General features: G+C 38.4%; 1 protein-coding gene across 1 annotated transcript in view; it reads right to left on the reverse strand.

Annotated features, from left to right (window-relative positions):
• BCKDHB (branched chain keto acid dehydrogenase E1 subunit beta) overlaps positions 1 to 16,574 on the reverse strand; it is a 236,875-nt gene that overhangs the window by 170,871 nt on the left and 49,430 nt on the right. Inside the window, exons 4-6 of the mRNA XM_065888499.1 lie at positions 15,325 to 15,458; positions 14,948 to 15,103; positions 12,413 to 12,521 (exon numbers count right to left, since the gene is read on the reverse strand). Coding sequence (XP_065744571.1) covers positions 12,413 to 12,521; positions 14,948 to 15,103; positions 15,325 to 15,458 — 399 coding nt within the window. The remainder of the gene's footprint in view (positions 1 to 12,412; positions 12,522 to 14,947; positions 15,104 to 15,324; positions 15,459 to 16,574) is intronic.

Consider the following 16,574-nt stretch of genomic DNA (forward strand, 5'->3'; position numbering starts at 1 on the left):
GGATGAGAGACAGGAAGACCAAAGATCACCCACCACAGCTCCAGATACATGAGATAGCCCAACTAAGAGCAGCAAATCCAACCCACACTTGACTTGCAACTCATGGCAGACCTATGATGGAGCCCAGGTGAAACCTGAACTATCCAGGTGAGTTCAGCCTGTATCACTGGCCTGTACGTGAGCTGTACAGAAAGTTGATTTAAGCCAGTAAGTGGCTTGTTATGCATCAAAGCTTGCCAGTAGAGCATGCAATACCTTTATAATGAGAAAAATTAATCTTTTTTAAGAAAGTAATGTGAGGCATTGCTAACCACTTAACTATAATGTTGTTTACACTGAAATATTAAAATATCTTATTTTCAATAGGTATATATCTTTTTAATTGAAAAAAAAGAAGAAAACTAAAGTACCTCAACAGGGTAATTAAATTCCTTTTTTTCAATAGGTGTATATCTTTTTAATTGAAAAAAAAAGAAAACTAAAGTACCTCAACAGGGTAATTAAATTCCTTTGGAGTTCCAAGTTGCATTTAGCAAACCTTAATGCTGCCGTCATATATACAGTTAAATAGCTGATATAAAAATAGATATTTTCATCACATGTTAAAGAAATGATAGAACTAAGTTATCCTTGGAAGGCACATCAACCACCAGGAGCACTGACTGAGAACTTTCACTGTGCCAGTATCGTTACATCTACTCATTTCATCTTTAAGTCAACTTGATAAGATAGGTATTATCATTCTCATTGTACAGCTGAGAAAACTAAAACAGAGAGGTTGAGCAGCTTGCCAAAAGTCACCTAACTAGTAAGTAGTGGAGTCAGTACTTCAAACTCAGTCAGACTGCTTCCAAAATCTACAATCTTAACCACTTTAATTGACGGCCCCAAGAGTCGACAGTCTGGGAAAAAGAGAAACCAGACTGACCACCTAATGTGTCTGAACATAAAGAAAACACAAGATTACGTTGAGGAGATTAAGAACTATATTAGTAACGGAAACATGAGCAATCAAGCAAATGAAAAGAGAAGGAAGAGAAAAAAAGCATTTCAGAGAAAACAGAGTTGTATACCAAAGTGGAAATAAAAGAATGCATTTTTTTTGGCTCAGTTGTGAATCACACCAATGGAACCGCTAAGTAACGATCTGACCCAAAATTACACTATAACTCTATAGAGATATTTTTTAAAGTTTGGATATTGTGAGAGGAGGAATGGCACATGCTGGGGGAAAGAAGTTTAATTAAAAATAGCTAAATTCTAGTAAGAAGTTAAAATAATAATGCCTAAAATTGTAAAAAGCAGTGTAAGCAAATTAGTTATAAATATGATGATATATTATAAGAAACTACTAGAAATGATTGCCTGTGGGGAGAGAAGCATGAATTTGGTAAAGGCTGAGGTACGGAACTATTATTTTTGGTTACATTATTTGCTTTTTCAGGTTCTGTGTATCATTTTAATTTAAAAGCTAGCAAATCTAACATGAATTTTTTCTCCTTACTGGATGGAACTTAATTCTCATCAGTGAGCATGCCGTTCTAGCTCGCACAAAAATAATGCATTAATGATGCCCACCCAAAAAAATTTAAAATAGAAAATACGAAATCGTTTTCTGTGTACACTGATATTTGGCAAAAATATTTTTAAAGTCTTCTACCACTCAAAAACTACTTAAAGCAATTTTCTTCTCTTCAGAATGTATGAATTCATATATAATTCATGTATTTGCTAAAAAAAATAAAACAGAACGAAAAAACCCTCAATATCCTTATGACCTATTTTTGCCTAAAAGAGTAGAGTAAATTCAGGAAATAAGGCAGCAAAGGCTTTTAGTCTTACTTCTCACTAGAAGAACCACAGATGAAAGCCATATTTACTTCAGTATCACTGAAGTCCTGAATCATTCAATTATAAAATCAAAAAGTTCAAAAGACATACAGGAACAGCTTCTCCACAAGACGCCTACATCTGATAATGTCACTGACTCATTCTTTTTGAATCATAACTAGTTTGTACATTTTTGACACTGTCTAGATTGCTCTTCCTTATCTACCTTTTCTAAATATCCCTCTGCCACTTTTAAAAAGTTTAATTGCATTTACTTATTTATTTATTTTTATATTTTATTTATTTTTGGCTGCATTGGGTCTTCGCCGCTGTGCGGGCTTTCTCTAGTCGCAGCTAGTGGGGGCTACTCTTCACTGCTGTGCGCAGGCCTCTCACTGCAGTGGCCTCTCCCGTTGCGAAGCACGGGCTCTAGGCACACGGGCCTCAGTAGTTGTGGCACGCGGGCTCGGTAGTTGTGGCTCGCGGGTTCCAGAGCGCAGGCTCAGCAGCTGTGGCACACGGGCCCAGTCGCTCCACAGCATGTGGGATCCTCCTGGACCAGGGCTCGAACCCGTGTCCTCTGCATTGGCAGGCGGATTCCCAACCACTGAGCCACCAGGGAAGTCCCTAATTGCATTTAAATGTCATCATTAGAATAAGCGATCCAGAAGTAGTATTTAGTTACTTTATCTTTCTAAATTTAGAAGGTACAAGTTATATATCTATTGTATATTTGAGGTAAGCAGAAACGAAATTTGAGAAAATTGCTGTGTAAAGAATGGATGATTGACCTCTTTTTACTTTCATCTTTGTAGTTTGTAAAGTGAATGGCTGAACTGAAGAAATCCTTTCTAAATGTTGTAGACTAGACAAAGAGGAGAGTGCCCACAGCACAGATATTTGAACATAGAACAGTATATGGGGACCAGGTCCAAAAATGAGGGGTCAGATAGGTCGAGAAGAGCTGTGACAGGGACAAATGATTTCACCCTCTCTCTCTGAAATGCAGATAGACTACATTTCTCAGCTGCCGTTGCCTCTAGCTGGGGACATAAGACTAAGTCCCTTAATGATAGCACAGAGCAAAGGCTCCCAAACCCCACCTGTGGCCACAATGTACTGTGTCATGTGGTTTTTATACCTTTCTAAGAAGAAAATTAATCCTATGCCAATGGAGAAGTTAACGCAGTCAGTACATGGTCAAACTTTGGACTATATACTACAGGAGGGATTCACTGCCTTAATGAATGGCTATTGATAGCATGTATTTCCACTCAATTACAAAATGGATCATTTTAATTCTGCAGGATTTTTTTTTTTAAGTAGCATATTTCTTGGCATGAAACTAGGACACTGGAGCAAATTGTTTCATTGATGCCCTCCACTCAACAGTGTTTAAATAGGATGCAAAATAGGGTAACCTTAGAAAGAAGGCTGCCTCTGGGGTCAGAACATCTTGGTTTAAAACCTAACTCTATCACTCATTCCTCTGTGAGCACGTTTCTTAAACTGTCTCAACTTCAGTTTCAGGATAATACCACCTGGCAGAGGTTTTGTGACAATTAAATGGAACCACCTGTGCCATACATACCCAATACCTGACTCTAGACTGTCTGGGTTTGAATCCTGTTTGTGTGGATTTGGGCAAGTTGTTTAACTTCTCTAATCCTCAGGTTCCTCATGGATAAAGTAGCGATAGTAACAGAATTCCTGGCAAGGCTGTTGTATTGAATGAAATAGTCCATTGGCCTATACAATATAGTGCTGTGTCTAGTACAGAAGCGTTAAAAAAAAGTGCAAGGCTTCCCTGGTGGCTCAGTGGTTGAGAGTCTGCCTGCTGATGCTGGGGACACGGGTTCGTGCCCCGGTCCGGGAAGATCCCACATGAGCCATGGCCGCTGAGCCTGCGCGTCCGGAGCCTGTGCTCCGAAACGGGAGAGGCCACAACAGTGAGAGGCCCGATCATACCGCAAAAAAAAAAAAAAATGTGCATGAACACTAGGCAAATACACACATGGATTATCTCACTTAATCCTCTCAACTTTATGAAGTAATAAGTACTATTATAAACACATGGGCATCCTGCTTTAGCATTAGGACAAAAGTAGCATTTATATCAAGCTACGAAAGGCTGCCATTTATTTTGCTAATCCAACAGGGGAACAAGATGACAGATTAGATTCGTCAAGGTTACCTGTTTTATCAGCGAAAGACAGAAGACTGAAACACAAAGGAGGTTCAACTTATAATGAGATTAAAGAGAAGGACCTGGGGGAAACTCCTTAGTCAAATTAAGATTCAAGAAATAAGGAACCGGGCTTCCCTGGTGGCACAGTGGTTAAGAATCCGCCTGCTAATGCAGGGGACACAGGCTTGAGACCTGGTCCGGGAAGATCCCACACGCCGCGGAGCAACTAAGCCCATGCGCCACAACTACTGAGCCTGCGTGACACAACTACTGAAGCCCATGTGCCTAGAGCCTGTGCTCCGCAACAAGAGAAGCCACCGCAATGAGAAGCCTGCCCACCACGAGGAAGAGTAGCCCCTGCTGGCCACAACTAGAGAAATCCCACACGCAACAACAAAGAGCCAACGCAGCCAAAAATAAATAAAAGAAATAAAAAAAAAAAAAAAAGAAAGAAAGAAGGAACCCAGAGAACCTTAGGAACTAAGGTTAGGAACTAAGAATGGGAATGGCGAGGATTTCCACTTTGGGTGTCTATTTCTCTCCTTTCCTCTCGTCCACAGCGAACATGTATGCTTGACCTTGCAGCTAGCGGGGGCTACTTCTCTTCTACTAGAGACCATCGTTTACCAAGTGGCAGGGGACGTGGCTGCAGTCCCATGTCACCCCAGACAAACCGCCCGCAGAAAGTGCAGCCTTGTCTCCACATAGAAAGTCCCAGAAAAGAAGTCAGAATAGCTGGGCTGGAGCCACAGAGCCGTTCCCCGAGATGATGGAGGTCAGATAAGACAGCTGGCAGCCCCTTCAGAACCAAATGGAGTGGACTCAGAACAGTGCCCATGGGAGGACTGTGCCCCACAAAGAAAATAAAGGACTTATAGTAGATGCTGAAAAATTAACTACTGGGAGAGAGCTGTGCACACAACCTCAAGCTAAAGCCTTGGGTAACTGTGACTATAACGGAACCAGTCTTGAACAGGATTTAGTGATATAAACGATATAGGTAAAAATTATACGTTAGGAGAAAATTCACCTTTGAGTTAGCAAGTTACCTTTTTTTGGATGCCTAATACTTTAGCTTCCTAAGGAACTCCTTACCTAGTATCCTTTAAATACTTTACTGCAGGAATCAAGGAGAGAATACAATTCCAGACTTGGGAAAATACCATCTTAATGAGGTTGCTGGAGGGGAAAATAGGTAATAGCTGAGGCTTCCCTGAAATATTTCCAACTGCATCAATCTAGTTCTGATTGTAAAGAGTGGCAACTGCTAGGGAATTACTTTTCTGTCAGTAAAATTCTATTAAGGAGCATTATTAGGAATCGAGCTCAACTCTGTTCCTTAGATATATTTACACTTTCTCACTGTCCCTTCATACTGAACATCTTTCCTATTTTCCTACTCTTCGTTTCTCTAGACTACATTCTGGTAAATTTTTTTGACCTTGTCTTCTAGTTTACCAGTTCTTCCTTTCTCTGTTTATAATTTCTGGTTAAACCAGAGATTTTTTTTCTTTCATTTATTATTTCTCTTTACTAAACACTCCATTCTGTTCTTCAGGTTTGCTTGTCTACTGCTTATATTCTCAAGCGCCTCCTTTTTTGATGTGACGCCTACTTTTCTGCAGTGTCTATATGCTGGTTCTAATATCCGAAGTCTTGAGGGGCCTGTATCTTCCTTTCCTTGTCCTTACTCAAGGGGACTCTATCTTTTTTGTGGAACTCTACCTGTAGGACTATTCTGAGGCCTGACTTGAAGTGACTCCAGAGAGGATTTTGTTACCTCCTGACAGCTCTCTTGGGCTCCAACAACCTGGAACCACTTAAATTAAATTACCTGCTTAAGAGTTTTCACACCACACTTATGGCCACATATTGAAATTGTAATCCTGTGTAAGGGTCATATTGTGATCGGAATTCTTAGAGATTTCTTCTTTTCTCTCCACCAGCATAAAGTCAAGACAGGTAATATTTCTTCCTGCCACTTCTGTACTTCACACCGTGGATGTGACACGTGGAGTCCCACCTTTAAGCAAGGGCTCCTAGTACATTCTCTACCTAAAGTAGGTCCTGGACTTTGTCTCCTGTCCCCACTGTTCCATGGAGTCATCAGAGCAAAAGCTCAATGTTTCCAGGACCAGGCAAATACCTTTTGGAAGATTTGGGCATTCACTTCTATCCCAGGGTTCTGAGGTTCACTTATTTCAAGACTCCAGAGTCCTAACTTCCAAGCCAGCTCCATACACATTTAAAATAAACAAACAGGGGTGGGATGAATTAGGAGATGGGAATTGACATATATACACTACTATGTATAAAAGAGATAACTAATGAGAACCTACTGTATAGCACAGAGAACTCTACTCAATGTTCTGTGGTGACCTAAATGGGAAGGAAACACGAAAAAGAGGGTCTATATGTATACGTAGAGCTGATTCACTTTGCTGTACAGCAGAAAGTAACACAACATTGTAAAGCAACTATACTCCAATAAAAATTAATAAACACACACACACACACACACACACACACACACACACACACACGTACACACCTTTTATTGCAGGGTATCTACCACTCCTCCATTACTACCAGACAAAGAAATCTTACTCTACACTTACTCTTGACCCCTCCCTCTTCTTTCCCCTTCTTAAATTTACTTAGACATAAATATTTCATACAATCTAACAAATTTCTAACCCATCTTTGTCTGCTAATTAAGCCCCCACCATTTCTTGGACAGGCTGTTCAAACAGCCTCCTAGCTGTTTGAAGCATCTCCTATCAAAGCAATCTTTTTCTCACACTAAGCCTTGGCGGTGGTGAGAGATGGACGGAAGTTCCAGACTGCCCCCTGGGCTCTAATCCATCCAAGCAGGTTCTAGTTTGTCCTGGCTCTACCTTGCTTCATGTCCATCTTCCCTTCCCAACAGTCTGTCCTGCAAACTTCAAGACACAGCACCAAACACAGAAACAACAACCTTTCATGGACTATTTAGCTTCTACAACTGCATATATTGTATATAAATATAATACCTTCTAGTGTTTTGCTTCTGATCAAACCCTGACTGACAGAGCAGTATACAGAGATCTGTCTCACTTCTTTAAAGACCTGCAGCGTAATCCATCAAAAGAATGTAGTTTAATTTACTCAACCAAGCCCAAATCCCCTAGTGATGGACGAATGGGTTATTTCCAGTCCTTGTTCTTAAAAACAGTGCCATAATGAACAGTAACATTTTCTCAGACTTTTTTCAGTGTATCTCTGAAATAGATTCCTAGAAGTAGACTATGAGCCAAACCATATTATTCCTAAGAGTTCTATCCCCTCCTTAAAATGTGTAACTTCTGGGCTTCCCTGGTGGCGCAGTGGTTGAGAGTCCGCCTGCCGATGCAGGGGACGCGGGTTCGTGCCCTGGTCCGGGAAGATCCCACATGCCGCCGAGCGGTTGGGCCCGTGAGCCATGGTTGCTGAACCTGCACGTCCGGAGCCTGTGCTCCGCAACGGGAGAGGCCACAACAGTGAGAGGCCTGCGTACCTCAAAAAAAACATAAAATAATTTAAAAAATAAAAAATATATAAAAATTTTAAAATGTGTAACTTCTTTTGGAAACCACGCAAGCAACTGTGACAGAGATTGGTAGTTGTCAATATGTGTCTCCCATCACTGTGTAACAATAAAATTTTTAGTCTTTAGCCTAGTACCCAACTACTTTTTTTTTTTTTTTTAAGATGTTGGAGGTAGGAGTTTTACTAATTTTTTATTTTTGCTGTGTTGGGTCTTCGTTTCTGTGTGAGGGCTTTCTCTAGTTGTGGCAAGCGGGGGCCACTCTTCATTGCGTTGCGCGGGCCTCTCACTATCGCGGCCTCACTTGTTGTGGAGCACAGGCTCCAGACGCGCAGGCTCGGTAGCTGTGGCTCACGGGCCTAGTTGCTCCGCAGCATGTGGGATCCTCCCAGACCAGGGCTCAAACCTGTGTCCCCTGCATTAGCAGGCAGATTCTCAACCACTGCGCCACCAGGGAAGCCCCCAACTACTTTTTCAGCCTCCCTTGTGGCGAGGTGTGGCCCTGTGATTAAGTTCTGGCCAATGAGATGTAAGTAGATTTAATATGTGCAACTTCCAAGTCATTCTTTAAAGAGAAGATGACTCCCTTTCCCCTTCCACCTCCCTTTCCCCTTCCACCTCCCTCACCCCTTCCTGGTGGCTGGAATGTATATGTGATGTTGGGAGTGGAGCATCCATCTGGGACCATGTTGAAGACAACAGAGAAACCAGACAGAAGGTCCCTGGTACCTTAATGACTAAGGCACCACTGCATTGCCAACCAGGATGTTTATGTGAGAGAAAGATAAATTTCCATTGCACTTAAGGTCTTATAATGGGTTTTATTGTTAGCCTAGTTTTTTGAAATTGGATAACTCATGACTATATCTATGTATTTAAGATACTATTCCATAAATAAAATGAGGACTTAAATGCATAGATTTTATAAACATTGCCTTAGGCTACTTAAAAGTTAGCTTTTATGGCCTTCCTTATACTTGACCATGTTGCATTTAGTTAAGATTACTGGATAATTAACCTAAATGAGCTATTATGCAATAAACACAACTCCCATTTTTACAAGTAATTATCAGCATCGTGTTTGTAATATAAGAATATACATCTATATTTATTACTCTGTGAATTTTCCCAACATGAACTTTTAAAAAAAAATTTAAATGTAAAGGTTCACATCTTTAGTCTCCTCTGTTTTGACTATTCCCAAATGTATGCTAGAAATTCAAGATGAATGAATGTCAGAAAAAAAGTCAGTCTATTTGAATGGATAAAGAAAATGTGGTACATATACACAATGTAATATTACGCAGCCATAAAAAGGAACGAAATTGGGTCATTTGTAGAGACGTGGATGGACCTAGAGACTGTTACACAGAGTGAAGTAAGTCACAAAGAGAAAAAGCAAATAACGTTCATTAATGCATATATGTGGAATCTAGAAAAATGATACAGATGAACCGGTTTGCAAGGCAGAAATAGAGACACAGATGTAGAGAACACATGTATGGACAGCAAGGGGGAAAGGGGGGCATGGGATGAATTGGGATTGACATATATACACTAATATGTATAAAATAGATAACTAATGAGAACCTGCTGTATAGCACAGGGAACTCCACTTCACTGTACAATAGAAACTAACACAACATTGTAAAACAACTATACCCCAATTAAAAAAAATTAAAGTCAGTCTGTTAAGTTAGTGTTTATGGATACAAGTCTTCCTATTATTACCACTTAGAAATTATCAGGCTACTCCGATCTTTTAAATGAATCTAAAGCACCTTCTTTTATTTATTGGACTCTGTCAATACAGAAACGTCTTCCACAAAGCACAATAATCCAGATTATTGAATCAAAATACGCCGTTCCATTTTACATCATTCCAAACAACTTTAATTTTGGAGTTTCCTCCACCAGTGCAAAGCAGATCTGAGAGATGAACAGACAGAGCTAGAGAAAAGGGGGCTGCATGTAGGCAGCAACTAACTGCAGAATCAGCGTGAGGACGTTCAGAGCCCCTGTTCACATCCCCGTCCCCACAAAAGAGCAGAAACCAAAATATGGTCAGCTGCAAGATACGGATTTGAACCAGAGGCCAAGGCTACGAAAACTATGGGTTAAAAGAAGATGTGGCACATATATACAATGGAATATGACTCAGCCATAAAAAGAAACGAAATTGAGCTATTTGTAATGAGGTGGATAGACCTAGAGTCTGTCATACAGAGTGAAGCAAGTCAGAAAGAGAAAGACAGATACCGTATGCTAACACATATATATGGAATTTAAGAAAATAAAATGTCATGAAGAACCTACGGGTGAGACAGGAATAAAGACACAGACCTACCAGAGAATGGACTTGAGGATATGGAGAGGGGGAAGGGTAAGCTGTGACAAAGTGAGTGGCATGGACATACCTACGCTACCAGATGTAAAATAGATAGCTAGTGGGAAGCAGCCGCATAGCACAGGTAGATCAGCTCGGTGCTTTGTGACCGCTTGGAGGAGTGGGATGGAAGGGTGAGAGGGAGGGAGAGGCAAGAGGGAAGAGATATGGGAACATATGTATAACTGATTCACTTTGTTATAAAGCAGAAACTAACATACCATTGTATAGCAATTATGCTCCAATAAAAAAAAAAAAGCATCCTGAATTCTACATAAGAACCAAGAATTATAAAAAATAAATGGAGATAGTTATTGCTTTAGAACTGACGTTATGCACTGGTTCTCAAAAGTTAGTATGAGTCAGAAGCACCTGGAAGGCTGTGAAGACAGAATGAGCTGAGCCGTCCCCAGGGGTTCTGATTCAGTAGGTCTTGAACTGACTGAGGCCTGACAGCCTGCATTTCTCATAAGCTCCCACAGTGCTTCTGCTGCTGGCACAGGGATCAAGCTTGATAACCACCTGGAGAACACTCCTATAAAGATTTCAGTGGCTAACTCTTTTCCAAGCCTACTTTCTTCGGCAGAGAAATTCTCTAGCTATGAAATAAACTCTTTTTTAGTCTTTACTGGGACAAGAAAAGATTCAGTTAAGAATCCCTGAAATGACACATAAACAATCACAGGGAAAAAGCTGAAAAACTTTTGAGCCTCGATCCTCATCAGGGTCTTTCATAATCTCTCCCAGGGTCAAACCTACAACAAATTTCTCAAGCTCATTCTCTTAGCAGGAATTCTATAACATTAAACATTTCCCTCACTAATCCTGATATCAAAATCCAGAGCAAAGTGAATAGTACTTTTCCAAATGTTACTTAGTCTCCATTTATTAAAAGCTGGGGGAAAAAAAAAAACTGTATTAATTGATTAGCTTGAATTGGTTGGCCTTACAAAGATAATACTTATAGGGTATTCATAGTAATTAGAAATCAAATAGCTACTCAGTATATAACATTGGTGTTTTCCTTTTCACCTCAAGATTATAAATTCTTTTGTTATTTTTTATTCCATAATGGGATATAGATAACTATAGAGTTCCCCCAAAACGTAGAGATTCAATTTAAAGTATGCTTAAATGAAGAGCAACTGGAACTCTGATAAATTTCCCGCAGAAATGCAAAATGGCGTAACCACTTAGAAAAAGTGTTCAGTAGATTCTTATAACATTCAATCTGCTCTGACACATCACTTCTATTCCTGGATGTTTATCGCCAAAAAAAAAAAGAAAGAAAGAAAGAAACAGTATGTTCACAAAAACACTCGTGTAAGAATGTCTCTAGCAGCCTTGTACAAAATAGGCAAAAACTGAAAACAATGATGATCATTTGTCCATCAACAGGGAAAGGGATAAACTGTGATATATTCACACAATGGAAATGCTACTCAGCAATGAAAAAGGAATAAACCACTGATACAAGCAACAATATGAATGAATCTTAAAACCATTAGGCTGAGCAAAAGAAGGCAAACACAAAAGAATATATACAGCGCTGTATGACTTATATGAGGGCCCAAAGCATATGCAACTACTCCATGCTGAAAGCAATCAGAAAGTGGCTAAGTTTGGGGGAGGAAGAATGGATTGGCAGAGAAGAGGCAGGAAGGAGCTTCCTGGAGCAATGAAAGTTTTCCAGTCTTGTTTTACATAGTAGTTACGTGGATGTAGAGGACTGTCAAATCTATCCAACTGAACACTTACAATCTCTGCATATGTATTTAAATGTACGTAATTCACATCACAATAAAACAAAATGTTTTAAGCCTAACTATTCGAGGAAAAGAATGGTTTGCCAAAGCACCCTGAATTTGAAATAAAATACACTTTAGGCAGAATAAACAGTTTGATGTTTAAAAGACCATTATGGCTGATAAAGAAGCAATGATAGATGAGTGTTTACAGAATTATGATTCTGAGCTAGAAAGAGGGTGATCAAACATTTCAGTTTGCCTTAGACACTCATCCCAGTGTAGACCTGATGTTACAAAACTAATAGTGCTCCCTTCACTATCAAAGGAATCCTAATTTAGATGAAGACCTACAAGGACACTTTAGCTAAAAGGACATTTGATATTATTTAGTACCTTTTCCACTCAACCCACATCTACTTAGCATCTACTATGTAGCCAAACATAATCCCTACTTTCTTGCTACCACTCACATTGCTTCCCTGTTTCCAAAATTAAAATTTAAATAGCTAGATGGATTTTCTCTAAAGTTAACTTAAAATATACAGCTGAGGACAAACTAAATATAGAAGACAACAGAATTTTTTTTTCTACAGGGAAATATAAATCAAGCTTATGAAAGAAAAATTACAATTTTGAGCTATGCAAAACAAAATGTATAAAGATGTTCATAAATATAAAATAAAGGAAAAATTTACCTGCTGCCCTGTAAAGTATTTTAGGTTCAAAAAATATACAAGGATTTTTATCCTCTATGCATGACAAAAGAAGTCCCTTGGCCTGGAAAGGGCTTCTGGGTATAACCACCTGCAAAAACAGATTTTTTTTTAAGACAAGTTCAGTGAAAATGAATCCCAGTAAACTCACATATAAGGGTTGATACTTAAATAACCAATTGTTACTAATTAAATATAGAAATCTTGTATTTTTAGACTAATTACCATTTGTCATAAAATTCACATATTGTCCAAAATGATCCCATTTGTTCCACAAACATTTATCAGATGCCCACCATATTCTGGTAATTAAGATACTGCTATTCTCTCAAGGAGTTAAACTGGCATATACATAAAAAATAAAAGGAAACCACAAAGAGCACTCATCGAAACAAAAAAGTAAATTTGTCAATATCTTCCTGTATTTACTTATAAAGAAATCTTTTCTACTAATATCCAACTGGTACTTTTCAAAGGCACGCAACTCTCTTCTCCAATTTTAAGATGCCAAAATCTCCTCCTTTCCCATGAAAAAATCTGGCCTTCATTTTCTAAGTGGAAAAATAATCCACTGAACTTTATGATCCAGGTAATATAATGTGCAGTTACTGCAAAGCTAAAAGAAAAGTGTGGACGTTGCACATTTCCAGTTGGGGAAAGGGCTCAGGACCTTCTTGAGAATGAGACTGATAATGAGGAAGATGATGGTAATAACAGCAGGTAGCATACGTGTTAACTGTTGATTAATCCACTATGTGGATTAATTCATGTTCATAGCAACCCCACGAAGTAGCAATTATTATTTTCCCCAATTTAGAACTAGAGACTGAGGCTTAAAGAGAGACAAGCAGCCTGCCCAAGGTTACCTCGATTGCTAAAGCAAGGATTCTTGCCTGTTCTGACTGACCAAGCTCTTAATTTCTACACCATTTTGCCTCAAATCACAAACTCTTGTCCAGTTTAATGACTGTTAAATAACTACATAAAGATGTTATTACATAGGAAGAGTTATCATTAAAATAAACCTGAATGTATCACAAAGACTCAAATAAGATTCCTTGAAGCAAACTATATTTGGCTTTCAAAATCATTTTTATACCATTTTATTGAAGAAGTTTTATTTAAAAAATAAAATAACACAAATCTCACTATTTTCCGAAAAGAGACTGTTAAATACATTGCTCATCACAGCACACAATGTCTTTATCTTATGTTCCTATTTTAGATTTTATTCATCTGCTTTCTTCATGTATTTATTTTTAGCCTTTTGTACTATATGTATATTCTCATTTGGGATAAAATAAAAGAGAAAGCATGGGGGGAGAGAGGTAGGGGTGAGAGAAAAGAACTGCTCTTAAAAATACTGGGTAACATCATAAATATTAAATGTGAATCAATCTTCAGCTCAAGCACAAAAATAACTTGCCTCAAATGTGGTTTTTGTCCCAACCTACCATTTCTAGCTTACATTGAAAAATTATGCAACTACTTAACTACAAAATTTTACAACTTTGATCTGGTAGAAAAAACAATAAAACATAGACATATTTACAAATGACTCATGTTATCAAAAACCAGACATAAAGCTCTGGGTAGAAATATCTATGAGTTTTTATATTGATTCCCTGGAAGGCTCTTCAGAAAATAGAAAAGAAGATAATGTAAAAAATTAAGACATAAAATAAGCAAAAAATATATATTTTTTAAATCAAAAGATCCAAGCTGTTGTGGAAGACCTAAGATTATTGTGGAAGGCTGCAAAAGGGAGATGCTTCAAAATGAATTGCTTGAGCAAGTATTACGTTACCCTGGACTGGAAAACATACCTAGGTAACCAAGTCTTCTGTCGGTCTATTTAAAAGTAAGAAATAGACTAAAAGCAAAATTTTATTCCTGTGACTTTGAGGTAAATATGCACTAAGCAGTAGATTTATTAAAATTACTCCAGAATCAACTGTTAAGTGAGAAAGCCCCATGAGAAAGAAACCAAGCTTCCTGCTCAAATGGAATTTGCAAGTAAGGCCTTTTTGCTGAACAAATCTGTGAAACTTGCCAAAGACTGATAGGAATGTATAACTTGACAAATGTAGGAATGTATAACTTGATTGATAGGAATGTATAACTGTCAGTTTCATTTTTCATGTCTTGGTAATATATGTTATTTTGATAAATAAAGATGATTTCTATCACAAAAAAAAAAAACAAAAAGAAAGAAAGAAGGAGAGCTTTGAAAGAGATGGAAGATAAACTATGTTCTCGGTTTTATTATTTGAAGTCTATGAAATTCACATTGGGGTAAAGCCAGTGCTGCTTCAAGGAAAATATTCTATAAACCTGGATGTTGGCTGCTTAATCTAAATGAAATAAAAGCTCTCTTTCTTAAAAACAATTAAGTTCACATAAATTCCAAAAATCCTGATTGCTTTTCTCTAGATAACCATATGAGTTAATATTAATCGAATGAACCAAAACAGAAACATCAAATGGAGAGCAAATAAAGTACATAAGTGAGAATACCTTGATTCCTGGGCAGTGGGCAAAAAAAGCTTCAGGACTCTGGGAATGGTAGAGAGCCCCATGGCCGACACAGCCCCAAGGGGACCGGATGGTGAGGCTTCCACAATTAAAAAGATCCCCAGAGCGATAGCGATACTTAGCGGCTTCATTAACAATCTGAGGGGGAAAGAGAGAACGGACATGTCACAATGAGTCCCTTTTTCCCATCCATTTTCATAAGTCATTTTATTTGATCTTTAAATATATGTCCATAACAAAATAGCTCAAAGGTAACAAAAAGTTCCTAAGATAGGGGTTGGGAGAGTGGAGATAATTCTTTAATACTTCATTGACTTCCCTTAGAAAGGCTCGATTATGGTAAAATGCAATCTTCTTACCTGATCAAAAGCAGGGAAAATATAATCTGCAAACTGAATTTCCGCAATGGCGGTAGCACCAGTGACTGCAATTCCAATTCCAAATCCAACAATTCCTTGTTCACACAATGGGGTGTTAAAAACTCTATCTTTACCTACAAAAGAAATGAAAGTCATCTTAATGTGACAAAAGAGAGTAATGTAATGCACAATACAACTGAAAATTCACTGAGTTAATAATGGTGAAGTAGAAGAAAAAAGCATAGAATATATGGATGAAACAGAAAAGAAATAGTACGATGGTTGGTTTCAATGCAAACATAGTAATTATATTAACTCTAAATAATCTAAATATCCTAATTAAAAGAAAGATTGTAACACTGGGATACAAGAAACCAAAACCTAACTACTGAAAAAAAAAGAAAAAACACTCAAAAGATAAATGTAAAGAAAAGGAAGGAAAAAACACACAATGGAAAACCTAACCAAAAGAAGTTGATGTCACTACGTTAATAGCAGACAAAGTAGACTTTAAGGGAAAAGGCATTACCAGAGATAAAGAGGGAAAATTCATACTGTTAAAGGGTTCAATTCATAAGGAGGATATAATTCCAAATTTATAGTCATCTAATAACACAAGCTCCAAATAAAGAGAAAAAATTAACAGAATTAAGAGGATAAATAGATAAAATTCCCAATATAGTAGGAGATTTTCATGTACCAGTCTCACTGACAGGAAAAGCACACCAAAATAAAAAGTTAAGGGCTTCCCTGGTGGCGCAGTGGTTGAGAGTCCGCCTGCCGTTACAGGGGACACGGGTTCGTGCCCCGGTCCAGGAGGATCCCACGTGCCGTGGAGCGGCTGGGCCCGTGAGCCATGGCCGCTAAGCCTGCGCGGCCGGAGCCTGTGCTCCGCAACAGGAGAGGCCACAGCAGTGAGAGGCCCGTGTACCGCAAAAGATAAATAAATAAATAAATAAAAAGTTTAAAACTATTGAACATTTGAACATGATTAACAAACATAACCTAATTGACATACTACACCCAAGAACTAAGAATACAAATTCTTTTCAAGTAAACAGAGAACACTGACACTAATGACCACAGAGTGGGCTATACATCCAACCAACAACTTCCAAACGATTAAAATCCTACATAGTATATTCCCAGACCATGGTGGAATTAAGCTAGAAATCAATAGTAAAGTTTTAAAAAAATATCTGCACCCCCACGTTCACTGCAGCATTATTTACAACAGCCAAGATATGGAG

Source organism: Phocoena phocoena, chromosome 12, assembly GCF_963924675.1.
Source record: "Phocoena phocoena chromosome 12, mPhoPho1.1, whole genome shotgun sequence".
In the NCBI taxonomy this organism is placed as follows: Eukaryota; Metazoa; Chordata; class Mammalia; order Artiodactyla; family Phocoenidae; genus Phocoena; species Phocoena phocoena.